The sequence below is a fragment of the Poecilia formosa genome, unplaced genomic scaffold (genome assembly GCF_000485575.1).
Source record: "Poecilia formosa unplaced genomic scaffold, Poecilia_formosa-5.1.2 Scaffold82, whole genome shotgun sequence".
In the NCBI taxonomy this organism is placed as follows: domain Eukaryota; kingdom Metazoa; phylum Chordata; class Actinopteri; order Cyprinodontiformes; family Poeciliidae; genus Poecilia; species Poecilia formosa.
Genome location: NW_006800021.1, coordinates 702,206 through 722,866, shown reverse-complemented (window position 1 = coordinate 722,866; position 20,661 = coordinate 702,206). Strand labels below are relative to the sequence as shown.

General features: G+C 39.3%; 2 protein-coding genes across 3 annotated transcripts in view; one reads left to right on the top strand and one right to left on the bottom strand.

Annotated features, from left to right (window-relative positions):
- Positions 1-264: 264 nt before the first annotated feature.
- On the top strand, positions 265-9,656 carry chfr (checkpoint with forkhead and ring finger domains, E3 ubiquitin protein ligase). The gene is made up of 18 exons (XM_007556968.2): positions 265-398; positions 1,249-1,370; positions 2,054-2,153; positions 2,775-2,884; positions 2,971-3,030; positions 3,118-3,306; positions 3,403-3,486; positions 3,667-3,790; positions 4,617-4,771; positions 5,613-5,775; positions 5,888-6,093; positions 6,707-6,826; positions 6,970-7,053; positions 7,209-7,279; positions 7,519-7,606; positions 8,527-8,634; positions 8,722-8,794; positions 8,986-9,656. The coding sequence occupies exons 2-18, from the start codon at positions 1,265-1,267 to the stop codon at positions 9,026-9,028; spliced, it is 1,884 nt and encodes a 627-aa protein (XP_007557030.1). The 5' UTR covers positions 265-398; positions 1,249-1,264; the 3' UTR covers positions 9,029-9,656.
- Positions 9,657-12,942: 3,286 nt separating this feature from the next.
- Positions 12,943-20,661, bottom strand: part of LOC103141346 (uncharacterized) — a 34,058-nt gene continuing 26,339 nt past the window's right edge. For both annotated transcript variants that reach the window (XM_007556965.2, XM_007556967.2), the window contains exons 5-7: positions 18,972-19,114; positions 14,215-14,451; positions 12,943-13,734 (exon numbers count right to left, since the gene is read on the bottom strand). In XM_007556965.2, the coding sequence (XP_007557027.1) occupies positions 13,048-13,734; positions 14,215-14,451; positions 18,972-19,114 (1,067 nt within the window). In that variant the 3' untranslated portion in view covers positions 12,943-13,047. The remainder of the gene's footprint in view (positions 13,735-14,214; positions 14,452-18,971; positions 19,115-20,661) is intronic.

Here is a 20,661-nt window from a genome sequence, read left to right as displayed (position 1 = left end):
TATGTGTTTTATTTTGACTAGTTGGAGCGCCACTACTGATATCTCAAATTTAAGTACAAATTTAAGTATTATTTTATTATTAGTCATTTATAATAAGCAATACCTTCAAATATAATTCCTACTATAGTAATGCACTTGTTGATAGCTTTATTTTTAATTTTTACTGGTACAAATGCTACATAATGAGGAAGCAGACGATTTTTTTAAATTAAATCTTATAACACCTTGCCATAGAATTCCTGCAACCCACTCTAAATAAGGTACTCTAGCCCCTCCTAAGTCAGCTGACGACGGTCCATGTTGCCAGGAAGTGCTTCGTTTTTCAGATCTAACCGGAATATAAGGAGGAGTAGCTGTTTAATACTACACTGCTGGGACATCACACCGAGCGTTTCATGGTAAACTAAGACCTGTGGGACAGAAATGTAGCGGTACAGAGGTGCTGGTCTGAGAGGACGGTTCTGGTGTGTTTTTGCTAGACCACAGATGCTAATGCTAGTAGTCTGGTTAGCTTAGCATTGAGCAGAGTTGTTTGGGTTTCGTTATTTGCTCTAATAACACGTTAGGTGAAAACTTTTTGAAGCGTTGGTGTTTGGCAGTTGGAGTAACTGTGACTTTGTTTTAGTTTATCACGAAGTTAAAACAGCTGAAAGCTGTAATGTAGTCAGTTTATGTTTTTTTTAATGTAAAACAGAATGTAACTACAATTCGTATCTAATTCTGTCTGGTAAATTGCTCGTTTTCTGTCGTTCTAGATGATATTTTTTTGTCAACGTAGAAAGTCTGGTCATGACGTCGGCTTTCCATAAATTTCACAACTGCACCTAATAGCACCTAGTCTATTTTAAACTGGCCACTCAGCTGTGTTTTTGCTAAAAAATAAAATAAAATAAAAAATCTAGTGTTTTTTGGCTGGATCAAGTTGAGTTAAAAATGTCCAACTATTACTGTTATTATTTAGGAAAACATGACTTAAAAATAGCTGCATGGCTAAACGTAGTAAAGTTATGTTACTTCACTGTAGTAAGCCTCAATAAATCACACATATAGATTTAGTGTGGAGATTTAAAATCCTAGGTTGCCATTCAATAACCTATATTGAGTAGTAAACATTTTACATTCTCAAATGTGTTTAATTTCACTTTCTGTTTGTTGCGCTATGTCATTTCTCTAAGCAATACATTCCAAAAAGAAATGGTAAATGTGTTACATATAATCTCTAAACGTATTTTCTGATCGTCTCCTCAGGGTCAGCCATTGAGACATGGAGAGCTACAGCAGTGGTCGGCCATGGGGGAAGCTAGTCAAAGTGGACTCCAATGAAACGGTTCTGCTTTTCACTAAGGAATGTACAGTTGGCAGAAAAAAAGGTAGAAAAGGTTTTTTTTGTGTGTGTTTTTTTTTTTTTTTTTTTTTGGAACGGACTAAGACGTCTCATTTTCTATTTCTAATTTGTGTTAGAAACGGCTAGTGTTTATCCCAGCTTTCAAAACTGCTCTCACCGAGTTAAAGTCCCCATTAAGAGAAGACGGCCCTTTCTGCGCTGTAGACGTTTCTGTCAGTGTCTGGAGCCTTTATAACCTCCCCCTTGAAATCACAAAGCCTCCTTTAGTGCCCCTAACTTAGACAGCCCCTTGTGATGAGAACAAAAGATGTCTATTGACAACATGCGTGTAGAATATTAAGTAGATTTTTTTTTTTTTTTTTTTTTTTATGAGTTTTGCTTTAGAGCTGGTTAGGGCTATATATCCCTCTGTGTGTGCTTTGTGGTTGAGAGATTATGGGAATCTACTTTTTCTTTTTGTGCTATGCAAAGCCATTGGGGTTTGCAAAGATTGCATAAATTAGCCAATGTCTGGGTAATAAAATTCAAACACGTCATGGCAACTTAGTCTTTAGGTGCAAGGTGGGTTTGTTTTGACAGAATTGTTAACTATATGTTTCTATATCATTTATGATAAAACTAACAATTTGAAGCATAAAAAAGTTTTGGATAAGAAAATAGTGTTTCCTAAAAACACTTTTTTTTTTTACTTTTATGCTTTTTTTTCAGGCTGCTATCTGTCCTTTCCATCCAATAAACTTGTCTCCGGGGAGCACTGCAAGATAGTAAAAGATGAACACTCAGGGCTGGTCTGGCTTGAAGACACGAGGTACTGTACCCCAAGAGTTTCAAATGAAATTCTACTGCCTGCAAAATGACTTGTTCTTTATTTGTTTCTGTTTTTTTTTTACATTACACACATAAATAAAAATCTGAAAAGTGTGCATTTGCATTCAGGTTTGCGCTATATTTAGCGCCATCTACCATTTCCTTAACTTCCTTATACCATTACTGCCATTCTGTGGAATTAGAACGTTTTGATAAAAAAATCATAATTTCCTTCATGCTCATATAATTTTTGGTTTAAGTTTTTAACATTCACTATGGAGGGGCAAAAGTGACATGAGCCTCAGGTTAAACATTGTGCTCTATATAAAAAAAATCGCAACAAAATATGTTTTTGAATGTAATGTGAAAAAATGTGGGCAGGGGGTTAAGCGCCAGGGGTGTACATACTTTTGGAAGCCACCATAATTATATTTCCAGACTTTGCTTATGAGTTTTCCTTCATTTAAAGAAGGCCTTATATTTCCTAAACTTTGTGGCTTAAAAAAAAACACCAAAAGACTTGGTAATATTTTATACTTTCATATGAGTTGGATTTAATATTTTCTAAATGAGAGAAGATATGCTGCATTGACTTGTTGCATCTCTGAACTGTTTTCTGCAGCACTAACGGCACAGTGATCAACTCGTCCAAAGTGGTCAGGAAGCAGACTCATGTGCTGCAGAACGGTGATGTCATCTACTTTGTGTACAGGAAGAGTGACCCTGATCAAAGTAAGCAGCTCAGAATCTGCTTATGCTCATTTATTTCTGCAGGCCTTTAATAGAAAAGACTCACAGCACATCTTGTTACTCTCTAGACATCGCCTATGTTTACCACTCTTTAAACATGGAGGCCGCTGTTCCAGAAGACAGTTGTAGTGAGTAGTTAGTTGGATAACGTCCTACAAGGGGCTCGTTGTATTGTGAGTCTGTTTTGATAGTTTCCCATCTCCACATGCACACAGAGAGGCCAGCCTGCAGTCTTTTTCCGGTTCTGGCTTCAGAGATGGCCTTCTCTGTGGAACCCGTAATGCTCACTAGAGCTCCTTTGGATCCAACTCTGGAGGAGCCTCAGCCTTCCACCTCCACTTCCCACTTTTGTATTAAGAAACCCTTGTCTAAAGCCCCCGTTTCATCAGCTTCTTCTGCTTTGGGTACGTTGTGTTTTTTCTTTTGATCGATTGATTGATGCTTTTTTTTTTCTTTTTTTTTTTAATCAAGTAACTTTTGACGCGTGTTGGTCTTACCAGGCCAAGTTAAGGATGGAGCCTCAGCAGTAGAAGAACACTCAGGCAACCGGGAGCCAGAATGCAAAAGGAGGAGAACAGATGATGGTCGGTTTCTCATTTTGTTTTTCTGTGCATCTGTTTGTCTGTTTTTCCTCCTCATGTCGTATGTGGAATGTTTTTGTAAGTGAAACCAGACAACTTGTAAAAAGTCAGGGTTAACTTTGATGACAAATGCCAATGTTTTTACAGATACTGATTTGTGCTGAACAGGTACCCTTTTTACAGATGTGACGGGATCAGCTAAGGGGGATGTTCTGTCTAAACTGCCTGTGAAAGAGACTAAAACGGACAAGATGGAGGAGTCGCTGACATGCGTCATTTGCCAGGACCTGCTGCATGACTGCATCAGGTGAGAAGTCAGAAGAAAGGTCCTCATGGACAGATGGACTCCAGATGGGGCTGCCCTTTTCATCTGGACAAAAAAAAAAGTGTCCTTCTGAAATGTCTTTATTTTTTACAATGTATTGCATGGAAGCCAAGACAGAACTTACTGCATATACTTTTTCCAGATGCTTTTCTCTAGATAATGAGTTCATTTCCTGTTTTTCCTTTTTTTTTTTCTTTTTTTTTTGGGGAGAAAAGAAGTCAGTTTCTAATTTTCCTTACATAGTGAGTTACTTTATTGATGGGTTTTCTGGAGACAATGAGTTAATTGCTAATTTTAGTGTCATAAAGAGTTCCTTTGCCAATGGTTTTCTCGAGATAAGTTAATTTCCTGATGTTTTTCTCGACATAACGAGTTGATCGTGAGATGTTTGTTGTGTGTGTTAAACCTAATTGCTGTGGTTCTCATTTGAAGGATAACTCAATATTTCAAGAAAAACGTCGGGAAATTAACTTAATCTCGATAAAGATTATGCAGAGCCGTCCGCTCTTGGCTTCAGTAGTATTGTGTTTGTGTGTGTGAGACCCAATGTAGCACGTTTTTAGATTTAATAACCCACGTTGCTTGTCCCCCAGGTTTTTGTAGTTTTGCCCAATGAGACTTCATGTAATAAATCTCACACTGGCCAGGAAAAGGGGCCCTTTTTTCCCCATTTGAGCTCCTGTCCCTCAAAATGTCTGTGCATACCACTTAAGGTCCTTGATTGAATTTTTTATTTCTTTTTGGTCTGGCGTGTCACTTGCGCTTATGTCAGAGTTATACATTTGGCTCCATTGTTTTGTGCCTTCAGCTTACAGCCTTGCATGCATGTTTTCTGCGCCGCCTGCTACTCTGGCTGGATGGAGCGCTCGTCGCTGTGTCCCACCTGCCGCTGCCCCGTGGAGAGGATTTGTAAAAACCGCATTCTGAACGACCTGGTGGAGGCCTACCTCATCCAGCATCCAGGTTTGCACATAAGCATCATGACATGTAATGACACAAGAGCCTAGGGCTGGGCGATGTGGCCTAAAAATAAAACTTCTTTTCTCGATTTCCAATTTTAAGTGTTTTTATTTTCCCTCTCATTTTTTAAAATATTTCGAAAAACTGGCTTTTATTTCAATCATCTCTTCTATGAGTCGTACGACAGAATATTAGGGCTCGGCTACGAGAAATTTTGTTAACCCCTTAAAGCTTGACACAAAGTAATTCTCAGAAAAAAAGCTTTTGTTAAATTATATATCCAAATTTTGAAATTATATCGGCATTACATTTATAAATTTCACATCAAGGGCTAATTTAAAAATATATTTAGAGCAATACTGAAGTCCAAATGCAGATGTGAATATATTTTGTACTTTTTTCATGATAGTATATTTTCTCGCATTATGGCTTTATTCTTGTAATATTCTGACTTTATTCTCGTCATATTGTTGTTTTTTATTATTATTGTTATTTTTATTATTGGTATACTATATTACTATTTATTATATTGTTTTTGTTATTATTATTATTATTAAAAAACTTAATGTTCTGTTGTGGAGTTGATGTGAATTGAAAGTCCAAATGAATAGAAGCTGTGAAACACGCTTGTCAAATAAGACGGTCGGCCTTCGGTGTTTCTAAAGTACGGAAACCAAAGGAGCGCATTTGTGGGGAAAAAAAAGAAAACTCCCAAATTTTTCAAAAATGACATTTTCAAAAAGCGATTTATCTTCCAGCCCTACGAGAAACCAAGATGTGCTTAGCTCAAGATTGTGTTTCTAAACCCGAAGCGCGCCTCTCTCTCTCTCTCTCTGTCTTACAGAGAAGAGTCGCAGTGAGGAAGACCTGAAGAGCATGAACAGCCAAAACAAGATCACTCAGGACATGTTGCAGCCCAAAGTGGAACGTTCCTTCTCTGAGGAGGAGGGCAGTTCAGATTACCTCTTTGAGCTGTCTGACAATGACAGCGACTCTTCAGATATTAGGTAAAAAAAAAAACAACAACAACAAAAACACCACTAAGCTAAGCTAAACCAGAGAAGCATGTTTATTTCCTAGGTCTTTACTCACCTTTGCTGTGCATTTCTTTCCCTGCAGTCAGCCCCTTCTGATGTGCAGGCAGTGTCCAGGCTACATGCGGGATATGGGCCAAGTTCTGTTTGCTTCGAGCTCAAACTATTGGTTCACTGGTCTTCCAACTCTGCCACCTGTCCAGCCTCCTCCCACACCTGAGTGTGGGGAGGGGGCAGCAAGGCCGGCCGGAGAGCAGCCCTCCACGTCCTCCGATCGACCCTCAGCTGACGGTGAGTCTAGATTAGGCGCCGGCTGGTGTGACGTTCAAACAGTTTGAACTCTGAGTTAAAATGTCGCAGTCTGTTCCCCAAAATCCTAAAGATAATATGTATAATAATCTAATGATTTACTTAAAGTGGGAATACAGCTGCTGGTGCTGGAATGTTATTACAGGTGTAGCATATTTGTTATTTAGAATGAAATCAGGCAAATTTTTGTAGATTTCAAGTGTGTAATGTGTAAAATAATGTAACGGGCCAAACGGGACATTTTTCTTCTTGGTAACAATGTCGGACAAAACGGAGGACAATTGGGAAGAAAAAAAAAAGTATTTTAAAATTTAGGTGTACAAAAATTAGAAGCTTACAGCGATAGTGTTAGGTTTATTTAATTTGCATAAACTTGTTTTTTGTTTTACATAATTTTTGTTGTAATTTTTAGATTTTGATTCTTACTTCCAAATTTTACAGAATAACATTTATTTAGGTCAAGACCAACAAATTCTGATCCCAAACTTTTCAAAAGGTAATATTTTAGGAGGATATTTAGTTTTAAGCTTGAAGCTCACTATAGCAACCAGTCTGTAACACGTCTGAAGCTCCTTTGCTTGCCTCTGCTGCACAGCACCTCAGGAGTACTGCTGCCCCCCTCAGGGCCGCCACCTCATCTGCACCTGCTGCCTCCAGCCGATGCCAGACCGGCGGGCCGAGCTCAACAACCAGCAGCAAGTTATCGCTCAGCAATGTGAGTTGTCCCATCACCTGTTCGTCCCTCTTTTTACCTTTTAAAAATAAGTTGATTAATAAAAATGTGTGCCTTATAACTGCACAGATCGTGATAAATGAAGCTCAGCTGTGTAAAAACCTTCATATGTTGCGTGTTGGCAGGTATGCTGTGCCAGAGTCCGTTCTGCCACATGTACTGGGGCTGCCAGAGGATTGGCTGCCATGGCTGCTTGGCTCCATTCAGTGGTGTGTGTCACAGCCGTTCATCATTTAACATATGTGTGGTTTACTGATTTGATCGACTGCGTTGTCTTTAGTTGAACACCAAGCTCCAACTTTCTCCGTTTCCATTAAAAACGCTTTGTGACCAGTGACCTTTTCATCTGTTTTTTTTTTTAAAGAGCTTAATCTGACTGAAAAGTGTTTGGACGGCGTGCTGAACAACAACGCATACGAGTCAGAGGTTCTACAAGTAAGTAGACCCTTTATTATTTGTTTCTATTATTACTCTGCTCTTTTTGTTTTAAATCAGAGTTGTTGGTTTGTTTGTTTTTTAAAAGCATAATTTTTAAATGCTAATTTGTATGCACACCAAAGTGGAATAGAACTTCTGACTGCAGGATTTACTTTGAATTTGCATGATGTCTGGATATGAAATCCACATATCAATGTGTTATGATATTTAGTGTATTGATTTTATATTTTCACCAGAACTACCTTTCTGCTAAGGGGAAGACATGGAAAGATCTGCTCCAGGAGTCTTTGCAGGGCTTACAGGAGGGAAAGTTTCTCCTGACAGGTGACTCCGCACATCAAAGTTCTTTATTGCTGCTCACTGAATCTTTTTTTTTTTTTTTTTTTTTTTTTTTACACTCGATCCTTATGTGGTACTTTCACGAAGTAGGAAAAAGAGAAGGTAAAATTAAAGAGGAACAGGAACAACAGACTGGCCAGACAACATAGCCATTAGAGTGACCTAGTCAAAGTAATGATGCACTAATTACAAATACATGCCACACTTTTCAGATATTGGTAACTTTATATTAGGGGTTCAATTAACTATTATTTTAGTAATCAATTTATTCTGACGATTAGTTGATTATTTGAATAAAAAACATTTTACAGATTTTTTTAAAACCATTTTTTTATACAATATTAAAAATACAATAAAAGATGCAAATAAGATTCAGCTCTTTTTTCATTGCCTAAAATGCAATCTGAAGATCTGAAACAGGGGAAACTAATGGTATACCGCTGGAGGAGTTTAGGCTAAAACATATTTCCAGAAAAAGGGTGTTATTTTTATCTTTAATGCAAAATGTTTATTTGTACAGTTTTGGCTTAATTGCTGCTCTAATTGTGCCTTTTTTCCTTTTTGAGTCTGTATACTGCAGTTAACAATTAATCGGTCGCTAAAATTAGTTGACGATTAAATGGATAAATGATTAATCCGATTAATCGCTTCACCCCTACTTTATATTCTTTTCGTTCCTCTTAAAAATGACTGCTGCCCTGCAGCAGAACTAAGTGAATAATATGTTAACATGTTGAATAAAATCCCAATAAGACACGTCGACGTTTGTGTAATAAGAAAACATGGACAAGTTCAAACAGTTCGAATACTTCTTGTCTAAATTCACAAAATGCCCTTTTCAAGAACACGTTGGCGCTCTCGTTTTGATGATAATGATGATGATGAGTGCTGACCGTCTCGTTCAGATTGTCGCATCTCTGCGGACACCCTGCTGTGTTCCTGCTGCGGCCTGCGAGCCTTCAAGGAGCTGGCCTACAAGTACAGACAGAACATCCCTCCGTCTGAACTGCCAGGTCTGAACTTTGTAAAGCTGCGGATTTTCTTTTCTTGTACATTTCAAACACTTTCACTGCGTTCCAGTAACATTCATTCATCCTCAGCTTCTGTGACATCTCGTCCCGACTGTTACTGGGGGCGAAACTGCCGCACGCAGGTGAAGGCGCATCACGCAGTGTAAGTCCCGTGTCACTTCTTCAGCAACCATAGTTTGATGTCAGAATTTGGTGCATGTTTTATCCCTATACGACCGCTAGAGGGAGACCTTGTATAAACCCTTTCTTTTTTTCTTTTTGTCTGAACACCAGGGGAAGATGTTTCTCTGTGCTTCTTGAATGCAAAGCTAATTCTTCCCTTCATCATTTCAGGAAATTCAACCACATATGTGAACAGACGCGTTTCAAGAGCTGAAGCAGCCGGACGTTCGGTTCTTCTGCGTCAAATGCACATGTGAAACACGATCTCGATGCGTTTCGCTCTGCCCGACGTGGACGACACGCCTTATGCAATTGCCTAATGCACATATTAACAATCAGTGTCCATTTACAACAATGACCGTGTTCCCCACAGATATTCAGGAGAATGGTATCTATGCACATTCAGATTATTCCCTTCAAGTGAAGGTCTTTTCACTCGTACAAGTTGCTGTTGCTCAGAATAAACACCCCGAAACAGCCGATATCTGGTAAAGGAATCATTTGTTTAGGTGGTGAAATGGTTAATGGTGTTTGTTAATGCCGCTGTCACCCTGGGCAACAAAAACTTCAATTTTGTTGTTAGATTAGAAGCGATTTGTGTATGGAAGAGGGATATGTACGCATGCTAAACAAGTCTTTTTTTTTTCCTGTTTTCTTCATGAGAGAATTATTTTTTTATCATTTTCCCAATATGCTAACATTATTATTCAGGGATTTCCATTACTCATTACATCTAAGTAATCATGTAAAATATCTTTACTAAGTAAATTACAATCGTATTCATTTATTTCACTAATTCTACTTAAAAAGTGAAAGTCTTGGAAGATAAAGATTCATTACTCTATGTATTTCAGCGTTTTTTTTTTTTTGTTTTTTGTTTTGTTTTTTGTTTTTTGGGGGGGGGTTAGCAAAATGCAGGTTGAAATGAACGAAAACCCAAAAATTAATTGTGGGAAAAATGAAAAAATGTTTTGGTCGTTTGCAATATTTTCTGATTTGATGTTATGCCAAACACAATCACTCAGAATGACTACCAGCAGAAATGCACTGACTGTTTTGACTGAAAGTAACCCACAAAAGATGATTGCTAAAAGGATATGGAAAGAAAAAAAGTGTGTCATATGAGTTTTCAAATTGAATTACTTAAATTACTTTACTCTTCCAACTTATTCAGATGCACCTATAAGGGTCACCGGAACAGGAGCAGTAAAGTATTTTCAGTCTAAAATAGTCCATCACAATGCTATATGTTGCTAGCATTAACCGGTTAAGTATTGCCTCTTAGGGATTTTTTTTTTCCTGCTTATATCACTGCATTTCCAGGCAAAAAAAAAAACAACAAAAACACACTAAAACTCTAACACATTGTGATCCAGTGTGATATCTGTACAGGATTATGTTGTTGCCGTGTAGTAAGGGCTAATCTGTGATGAAATGCGTTGCTTCCTTCTGTAGAACTTCAGGGAAGAAAAGCGACGCGAAGTCAAAGCAGCTGCGACTCTCGGCTGCGTTTACGGGAAACTCTTAGAAGGATCAAGCCAATAAGAGACGCGGCATGCACTCAGTTACTCGCATTGGTCTTACCTCTCTCATCAGAGCGTTGATCTCTGTTGATTTTTCTCTCATCGCTCCTCAGGTACACAACACTTTTTATTTTGAAACTTTCTTTGGAAAATGGGCAGGGGGGGGCAAAGCAGAAGTGCACTGACATCCTCTTTGAGACTATCAATATCTCAGATTATTAATGTAGTAACAACTGGACAAATCACACTTAGCTTCTTCTAGCTTCTGTCTAGCTGATATAGTGGATTTAAAGTTTTTTTTTATATATATATTAAAACTAAACTTACCAGTAATCTTCTGTTTATTAATGTGTTGAAAATGGTGATGTAAAGTAGAAAATGCTTAAAGCAGGCCTTAGAAAGGCTAAGTTTAATGTGGATTTCTTATTGATTTTTGAAATTTATGCAGATTTGTTTTGTTTTTTTCTTGGACATGGATGATCTTTACTCAAATTTCTCACGTTTAAGAGAAAGTTCAAAACATTATTAAACATCCTAAGACAGTCTGTGCTGGGCGTATTGAAAATAAATTGCCTACAATATCTGGGTTTTAATCGTACAGAAAGATTAATTCCACAATATAATGGAGATTTAAGCACAAACTAAATTCCTTTATAGTATAAGAAAGTTGTTAGTTTCTGATGTACATGTAACTTATAGTTTTATGTTGCCTGTTAAATCAATGAGGCAAATAAAAAAAAAGTTGTTAAAGGGCACTTTTCTGTTTCTACCTGTGTGTGTGGGATTTAGGTCACTGTTTTCTGTATTTTAATTATTTTTTTTTATTTCATGCTGAGTCGAGGTATGCATTCTTTAGCAGCTCAGCCTCTTGGCACAAGCCTGATCTATTCCCCCCCGCAGACGAGTTTTAATTATTCGCTACAGGAGATCCGGCTGAGCTAACAACAATCCCAAGCCGCTCCAATCAGGAATTGGTATTAGCGGCTTTTGAGGAGTGCTGTAATTTTTTTTATTTTTCTGCAAAAAAAAGAAATGTCCGGACGAAGGTGCTCAGGAGTAAATCGGCAGGTTTCATTCTACCTCATCACATTACATATGAAAGATGTTTGGATTCAAAAAGGACAAACAGAGAAGCTGCATGTGCTTCCTCTGTAAGGGGTGGATGTAAATCTTTCTAAATGCCTGTAACACTTGGATGCATTGCACTATTTTAAGAATGAATTTAGATTATAATCAAGTTCTAGTTGAATCGTAGATCAGTAGGAAGATGCAGGAGTTAGTCGTGGACTTTGAGAAATGTACATTTCGTGGCATGGTGTCGGCAGTACTGAAACTGTGTTTGAAATGCCTTTAGCTCTGACTTCTGATCATTTAAATATAATAAAATTGATATAGTTCAAAGGAAGTCTGGGTTGCCGTTTTTGTTCATGATTAAAATTTGTTTTACAGCCAAACGAACTCGCATGTTTTTGATTTCCTTCTGCTTTACGATGTAAAAGTATCGTCCATGCACATAGAGGATCCGATCGTTTGTATTGGGAATGTTGGAACAGGAACTAATTTCTCATGTTCTATAAATTTTATATAAAAAAAAGAACATATGTATGTATTTATAAAATAAATGGGATTTTCAGTGATATTCTAATTTATCAGAAATTATAAAACCTTCATGGAATGTTCACAATTTCGGTCAAAACATCCAAGAACTTTTTTTTTGTGCCAAATTAAGAACACCAGATGTTAACAGTAGCGTGTTTATTGAACCTTTACTTACATATGAAGGTTTAAGTGCTCTGTACTACATAATGGTCTCTATTCTCACTTTATATAGTATTCCAACTTCCCTTTTATAATCCGTTACCAGGAGAACGCGTACGCCGACGTGACAATGATATAAATGATTCATCTACGACCTACATAATACTTGTGGGTAAAAAGCGACGATGACCACATGGAGAACCGCAGGAAAGTGCCGCGGCTGAAATACAGGAGCTAAAAGAAATGAAGAAACGCCGTTCAGGCTTTTAACAAAGTCAGTTCCTCTGGAAAATGAACAGCTTTTTCTTTGTCCAAGAGCTTTTTTATATGTGTATATATGAACTGATGACCCAGCGCAAAGTCTTACCAAGTGTTTTTGGTTCGGTTTCTTGTAGTTTTGCGTAATGTCGGAGTATGCTTGAAACAAGACAAAACTATCTGAAAAGAAGTTTTTCAGACAGAAATGGCTGAAAATTTTTTAATATTTGTGAAAAAATACTAGTTTTAAGTAAAAAAAAATAATAATCAGCCAGTGGAACAAGACATTTTCCCATTTAATGTTACAACCTGGGGGAAAATGGTAACTTTTAATATAAAAGTTATACTTTTAATACAAAAGTTAGAATATAAAACTGATAATATAATTTTTGTATTAAAAGTTATAACTCAAGCTTTTTCCATCAATATTAAATTACTGACTTAAATAAAGTTCCTCCTTCTTGCTCTAAAGTTAGTTTAGTCTTTTTATTTCAAGTCTACTAAAACATTTGCACTGGAAACTGGACCAAACATACTTGGTAAGACTTTGTGTTTTTGCAGTGCAGAGTGGAGTTTGTAAAAGTTGATGTCAGAAAAAAAAAAAAAGGTGTTTTTTTTTGTTGTTATTTTCACAGTGCCACTAGTTCATAAATCCAGGTCTCTGTCAGAACTGTCTCATCTCCTTGGCTCCGGGTCACATGTGGTTTGTCACAGAGCACAGCCCCGTGGACAGACTCACAGACGGCTGGCCGTTCTTCAGCGCCCCCGACTCGCTGAACGCTCCCGAAGCTGGCGGAGCGGCGCCGCCCGACACCTGACTCCCCCACGGCCTCCACTCCGGCCTGACCCTCTTGGGGCTGACGCCGCCCGTGGGAGGCCGTTTGCTCTCGTGCTTCGCCCTGACCGGTCCGTTCGTCCGCTCCAGGTGCTGAGCCGAGACCAGCGGCTGCCTGTCCTCCTCCTCGGAGATGGCGAACACCGGCACGCTGATGTGGTCGCCCTCGCCTGGGAACTCCAGCCTCTTTCCGCTCTCGACGTGGCACTGAGCGGAAGAGGAGGAGGAAGAGCAGGAGGAGGGTGAGGAAGAGGAGCCATGGCCGGTCTCCGAGGGGACGCAGCCCGGGGGGACGCCGCCCCCCTTCGGTGGATCTTTTGTTTCGGAGAGGAGGCCGAAACACGGTCCGGTGAAGCGGGAGCGGCGCAGGTTGCTGGTGGAGTTGAGGCGGTGCTGTCGCTGTGCGGGCTGCGTCAGGGGGTAGGAGGCGGTGCTGGTGGAGGAGTCGGAGACGACGCTGGTGTTCGCCTGGGCCTCCAGGTGGGCGTCGGAGAACACCTTCCTGCTGTGGCTTTCTTTACGGTCGGGGATCAAACCAGATGGCGCCTGAAATGAAATATTCGACAGGTTAGAAGATATTAAACTGGGTTCTCAGAATGTCAGTAGCTGTAAAGCACATGCATCAAACTCAAATCCAGATCTTTATGCAGCCCTCTAGATTCCAGAGGGATGCAGAAATACAACCTTCAACAGTTGTGTGCTTAAATATGATTTTATCAATCAAACCAAAACGGCTTTTGTCTGTGTACTGCCAAATTACATCAATCAATCCCAAGTTTTTCGCAATTCCACAATTGCCAAAATTCACAGAAAAATACTTTTTTGTGCTAATGCATCAGTAAGTGTTTAATCACAGTAGCATTGTCTCAAATGCAGACACTGCTATTAGTTAACATTTTAACAGTTTTTTAGTGGGTTTTATCAATCCATTCGAGCTCAACCGGCCCTTTAAGAACATCCATGCTCATGATACGCCCCAAAGTGAAACTGATTCTGGAGCGCTGCAGTAAAGAGCCGAGTACTGACGTTGTCCACCAGCTTGGTGAAGGGGCTGGTGGAGTTCCAGCTGCACCACTTCTTGTGAAGCTGCGGAAGCGGAGGCAGGAAGTCCTGGAAGGTGCGTACGCTCCACGCTCTCGGCCGCGAGCAGACGCTCTCTTTAAGGGACCTGGCCCCGGCCGGCGACGTGCTGGGGTCCACTGAGGGCCAGTCGCACGAAGGACCGGGGCCGGTGTCACTGTGTCGCAGGAACCTCTCCCGCTGCTAAGAAACACACAAGTCTTTCAAGTAAGACATGGATATGAGTGAATCCAAATAACACCACAAACATATTAGTCCACATTATGTAACTTTCACGTTTTATCATGTTGCAAAACTTAATGCATCCTATTAAATTTTACGTCATGAATCAACAGAAAGTAGATGATAGTAACAGAGTGGCAGAAGAGAGACATGATTTTAAGCCTTTTTTTAATATTAAAATAAAAATCTGACAAGTGTGGCGTACATTTGTTTTCAGCTCTATTTGCTATAAGACTCCTGAATAAAATAAAATAATAATATTCAAAATATTTTAAAAGTGTGGCACAGAAAAAAATATACCAATACTTAATCTCTCATCTGAACTTACCTGCCAGACGAGTCGGGCATTTATCGTATCGTTTATCATTTATCGTGATAAATTTCTTAGAAGGATTTTTCATTTATCGTTAAGTTTAAAAGTGAAAAGAAAAACTCTCCATGCTGTGGGGATTGTCAGTTTTAATATTTTCTCCACTGTTTGTTCAATGACAATATCACTACATATCAATAAAATTAAAATAATGTTTAAATGCTGTGTGCAATTTAGTGACACTTTTTCATGACACTGCATTATAACATGTTGCCTTTCATTGTTCATCCAAGTTAATTTTCTTTTTTTCTTCCAAATCTCACAATTAAAAAATAATATATATATATTGCCTACTTTAGTTTTTCTATTTATTTATTTTACACTTTTTCTTGGTTGCTTTTTCTGAACTTGCAACCTCTGGCTGCAGGGATTCATGGATACCAAACAAACGCAAGAAAGGAAGGAAGAAGCTATGTGGCAAATAAATGAGCAGAGGTTAAAAGACAAGAGTTGCCCAAAGACTGTAAACAAACAAATTAGAAATAAGGTTCAACAGACAACATAAACAGCTTCCATATCAGAGGCGGCATTATTCTTAAGCACTCAACTGCAGCAGGAAGGTCGATGACCTGCACCGGGCCGGACAGACCGTCAACAAATCAAGCACGCATCTCTGCTAGAGCAACAACCGATGGTCGTCGCTAAGGACGTACAAACTGTGTTTTTAACTGTCAAACCAGAGATCTGTCGCCCGGAGATCTGAATTAGACTGAGATAAGCCGGTTTTTTACCGTTATCCTCTGCTATCAAACGACAGATACGGTTTGGAATATAAAGAAGTGACAGTCTGTTATTTCAGACGGAAGACAGCTTTACAGCTGAATGCCTCCCAATGCATTTACAGTAGTTGTGTATGATGCATTTGCAAAAGCAAAGGGTGCTGATTAGTTGAGCCCACTAACTGTGCGCATGTCTCTTAGAATCCTCATCATTTTTTATTAAGAGTCAATAAAAATAAAAAAAATGTCAGGAGAACAGATGGGAATTTTGGAATGATTTCAGTTTTATCTGGAGGAAAACTGCACTGCAAAAAAAATAAAATAAAAATCTTACCAAGTGTTTTTGGTCCAGTTTTCTAGTGCAAATGAAATAAGACAAAACTAATTTACAAGTAACTTTTCTGCAGGACAGGCGAGGTCGTTTCAAGTCAATAATTTCTTAATAACGATGGAAAAAGTACATGTTCCTTCAATATTGGCAGATTATTTCACACAACTGAAATACTCTTATAAGATTTTGTTTTTTGCAGAAGGGTACACACATACACATGGAAACTGGCAGTCCAGGATGAATGCTGAACTTTAAAGTACCTGTTCAAAATTTAATATCAGCAAACCTCAACAAACTGAAGCAACGCTGAAAAGAAATATGATGAATGTACCACAAGTAGGACGAATAGTCATACAGATAAAAAAAAAACTAAACATACTTTAGCTCATAATGATGTAGTAGAATGTGGAGGGCTTACATTTTCATTTATATAAATTCAAAGCATTTCATAATGTCTTGATATGCAAAACCACTGAGATTAAATAAAATCGGTCATTGTGGCGTTTTTGCACAAAATGTGACTTGCACATTACATGTTGTATTTTTCGTGGAGCGGCGAAATCCAGTCAGCAAATTAGTGCAAAAGTTACTTAATCAATTTTGATCAGCCAGTTGCCCGTCCATCAGCACAGGACGGAGGCTTTAGTTGTTCCAGAGAGAACTAATCCTTCCCACGGAGTCTGTAGCGGCTAGCTTTGTCTAGACTAGAATTAACGCGGGGCTTTAATTAAAACGTACTTTTGCCCGGTAAAGCCCCGCAAACACAATGGCAACTTTTACATTTGACACGAGGCAAGAGATCAGCAACTCCAGTCAATCAGAGATCGAGCTGGAAACATTTCAGGAGGAGGTGGGAAGCGGAGAGGGTGAGAGTGTTGCTCGGGAAAAAAAGCTCGGCACACACACCTTCACACAGATTAGTAGAACCTGTCGAACGTTCAGGCAGCGAGTAACAAACCGTTTAGAGCCGGAAAGCTCGGCTTTTCGGCGAGAATGCTGTCGAAACGTGTTTTTTTTTTTTCTTTTTACAGCAGCAAAAATGTCAAATCAAAGTCGAAGCATTTAAAACACGGCAGTTAATGATGCTTGCACGAACATCTACCTTCCACCCCCACTAATTATTTCTGCAATGCGTCGTTCTCATGTAACATTTACCAAACATTACTGGTTTTCTGAATGAGGACACACACAGGCAGACCACACACTGTGTGTCAAAGCGTGCAGCGGCACAACACAGCAACACACACACACACTTTGAGCTGGGAATCTGGCTCTGAAGATAATGCTCCATTAGCCTAGGCTGCAGAAAAGCCTGCCAGTCCTTCAAAAAAGCTGCCAGAGTTGTTTTATGCCAACTCTTATTCCAAAAGAGCACAAAAGAGAGCAAAAAAAGAAAGAAAAAAGCGCCCGCTTCCTCAAAACTCCTCCTCCTCTTAATTATCCTCATTTCACATTCATGTCCTCATAGCCGACATAGTTTTAGTACCTTGCGTACGTCAGAATAATCGTATCAGTCTGATTGGGAACATTAGGTCAGTTCAGAGGAAAAAAAGAAAAAGAAAAAGCCAACTCTCTGCCACCTCCGATGTTCATTTGTTCTGGGAACTTTTCCACATTAGCGGGTCGAAACACAGAACTGAGGGGTCCGCCGCTGCGATTACATAAACTTTTTTTGCTCTCGTCCTTACAGCATCGCGTTTGGACAGAGACCTTTGAACCAGCGTGCAAAATGAGGCAGCACGGTGAGGAATTCACAGCCGTGTCACGCCCCTGGTTAGCGGATAAGCATTCAGCGCCATTCTCGTCATTTCACATCGGAGAACCAATGTTAGCGCGCTGGTGCTACTAGAGGAACGGGGTCAGGAGCTCAGGAAGAGCTATGGGGTTTTGTTCTCCTACTCTAGCAACAAAAGTCAAGGGGGAAAAAAAATCTCTTTTTATTGCTTTAAGCTAACCTCAGTGAGACTTTAAGCTAACTGAAATTAGCTTAAAGCAACATGTGTGCTAAGAGTCCATGTAGATTGCCTGTCCTTTTCAGTGCAGCACAATACTGTAAACATTTTTCAAGTGTGGATACAAGCTTAAAAATTTGTATTCTCACCCCTCATGCTGTATGTTTGTCATAAGTCCCGTGAGCCACTCGAATTTCAGGACATTGGTCGTTTATCAAAATGGCCGCCGTTTTTCAGCCTTTTAAAACCAGTCATTGCCATAAAATGTTACCCGTTTTCATGACTTGAATAAATTTTATGTCGCATCATATGCTTTTGACTTTGGTCATCTTGTTGATACAACTTTAAAGTAATAATACACAGCAAATCAGAAAAACTGAGATATTTACTGACAGTTGCTAAAACGTTACTGATGTAATTGTAGTGAAAAAAAAGGCTGAGTACTAATGCATGTCACAAATTTCAGGATTTTTTCTCCCCTCATTGTGGAAAAGAAAAAACGTATACATTTTGCTTCCACTTCACAACTGTAGGCAAGTTACCGTTTGCATCTTCAAATTTCACGCACAACACTGGAGGCCCAGAAGACTATTCTTTTATTTCCTATCCATAGCCGCTCTGCCTTGGTAGAACAATTCTGTTAATTAGTGACACAGCAGTGGTTCATTAGCCAATTTAAACAGCTGCTCTACTGATGTTCTGTCAGAGAGTTGGTGTGTGTGGTTCACCTTTTTTATTTTTATTTTACTGAACTGAAACACGCTGAATTCACATCTACATGCTAAAGTAGTCAAAGTCAAGCTAACATAGCTAAACTACTTCCCTGTCCCTCACTATTTTTAATTAAAACTTTTTCCTGACCTGTTAAATGTGATCCCCCTTGGACCTTGTTATCTAGTTGTCATAGTGTTGACAATTAAAACCAATGGCAGTCATTGCAGTATTTTGCACTCCAGCAGAGAGTTGGTCTTGCACACTACTTTGTGTCAGTCTATCAAATAATCCCCCGTTCCCCAAAACACATTGACATCTGTGACTGTGGGACAAGTTATGGAAAGTCTTTCGTAAGGTACAGCAGGCATTACTGTTAACATCCAACAGGTTCTTACAGCATGAGGGTAGAAGGGCAGCCGGCTTAGGCAAGCAGCTGGTGATACAACGAAAACCTCATCTGCACCGAGATCAAGTTCAGTCAGACCGCTGCAGGAGAGCTCCAAGTCTGCAGTCTGGGGTGCATCGCCTTCAGCAGTGACTGCAGAAAGACAGAAAGAGAAACTATTAGACAACATAGCAGGGGCTTTGTGTCCACACAGACACACTTTCACAGCTAGGAGGAAGCTTGCGAGCCGCAGCAGCGGCTCTATGTAAAATGCTCTGCAACCTACATCAACCCAGAAGAGTTGTGTGGCTCGTCACCAAAGATAATGGCATTTAAAATAAAGTAGGAAGCTTATGAAGATGGAAAACAGCCTTTTTTTGTCAGTTGTTTCTGAACAATATTAACTGGAACCACAATGGCGTATGTAATGAGCCTAATTCTCAATATGTTGGAATAAAAGAGAGCGATCATGCTAGCATTAGTACGCTAAGGAGGCCGGTCCTGACTCGGAGGAGGCCGGTCCTGACTCGGAGGAGGCCGGTCCTGACTCGGAGGAGGCCGGTCCTGACTCCGAGTCAGCAGAGAAAACTCAGAGGCCAAACTAAAACTGGACAAAACTCAAAGTTTCTTCCACTCTTATCAATCAAATTTTATTTGTATAGCACATTTCAGCAGCAAAGCATTTCAAAGTGCTTTACATAATTAAAATAAAAGCATGTGACAATTAATAAACAGTAAGAAAGAGAAAGAGATTTTGAAAAAAAAAAAAGATTAAAAAAGATAACATTAAAACCTGCACCCCTTTTAGGACTTCAGTTAAACGCCATTTAACTGGGACTCTAAACCTCTGGGACTTTTGTCAAAAACGCTGTTTGACAAGGACTCCAACCTCTAGGCTTTTAGTTGAAACGCCGTCAACTAGGACTCTAAACACCGTAGGACTTTAGTTAAACATCATTTAACTGGGACTCTAACTCACGTTTTCTACGAGTGGGGGACGGTACCCGCGCCTCTCCGGGGGGGCTTTACATCAATAAAAACTAAACGCAGCATAAACAGTGAGAAAGCAAAATAAAAAGAAATTAATAGATAAAAAGTAAAGATAAAAACATTAAAAACATCGAAGACATCAAAACCTTCACTCTAACCCTAATTTAGCCATAAGCAACTCTAAATAGGTGGGTTTTAAGTTGAGATTTAAAGGCACCCAGTGTTTCAGCTGTTTTACAGTTTTCTGGAAGTTTGTTCCAAATGATGCATAGAAGCTGAATGCTGCTTCTCCTCATTTGGTTCTGTTTCTGGGGATGCAGAGCAGAGCCAGAACCAGAAGATCTGAGGGGTCTAGACGGTTGGTACAGCAATAACAGATCTTTAATGTATTATGGTGCAAAACCGTTCAGTGATTTATAAACTAACAATATTAGATTTATATAAAAAGTATTTTAAAGTCTATTCTCTGAGATACAGGGAGCCAGTGTAGGGACTTTAAAATCTTCTTAGAGGGTTCTTGAGTCTCAGCATCGTCTGAATTATCTCCACAACAGAAAGCATGTTGAATGTACTTCCAGGCCTTTCTAAGATGGTCTTGTGGAAGATTTGGACTTTTAAATTAATCGCCAAATAATTTTTTCCACCACATTTCTTCTTTCCTCTTCAGTTCCAAGTTTGAAACCTGTCTCTTTCGCGTCCCTCAAAAATCG

Bases quoted from the DNA above. Each gene is read 5' to 3' on its own strand.
- chfr (XM_007556968.2), top strand. From the start codon at position 1,265: ATGGAGAGCTACAGCAGTGGTCGGCCATGGGGGAAGCTAGTCAAAGTG. The intron at 3,307-3,402 runs GTACGTTGTGTT...TGGTCTTACCAG, and splicing joins ATCAGCTTCTTCTGCTTTGG to GCCAAGTTAAGGATGGAGCC. The intron at 3,487-3,666 runs GTCGGTTTCTCA...CCCTTTTTACAG, and splicing joins AAGGAGGAGAACAGATGATG to ATGTGACGGGATCAGCTAAG.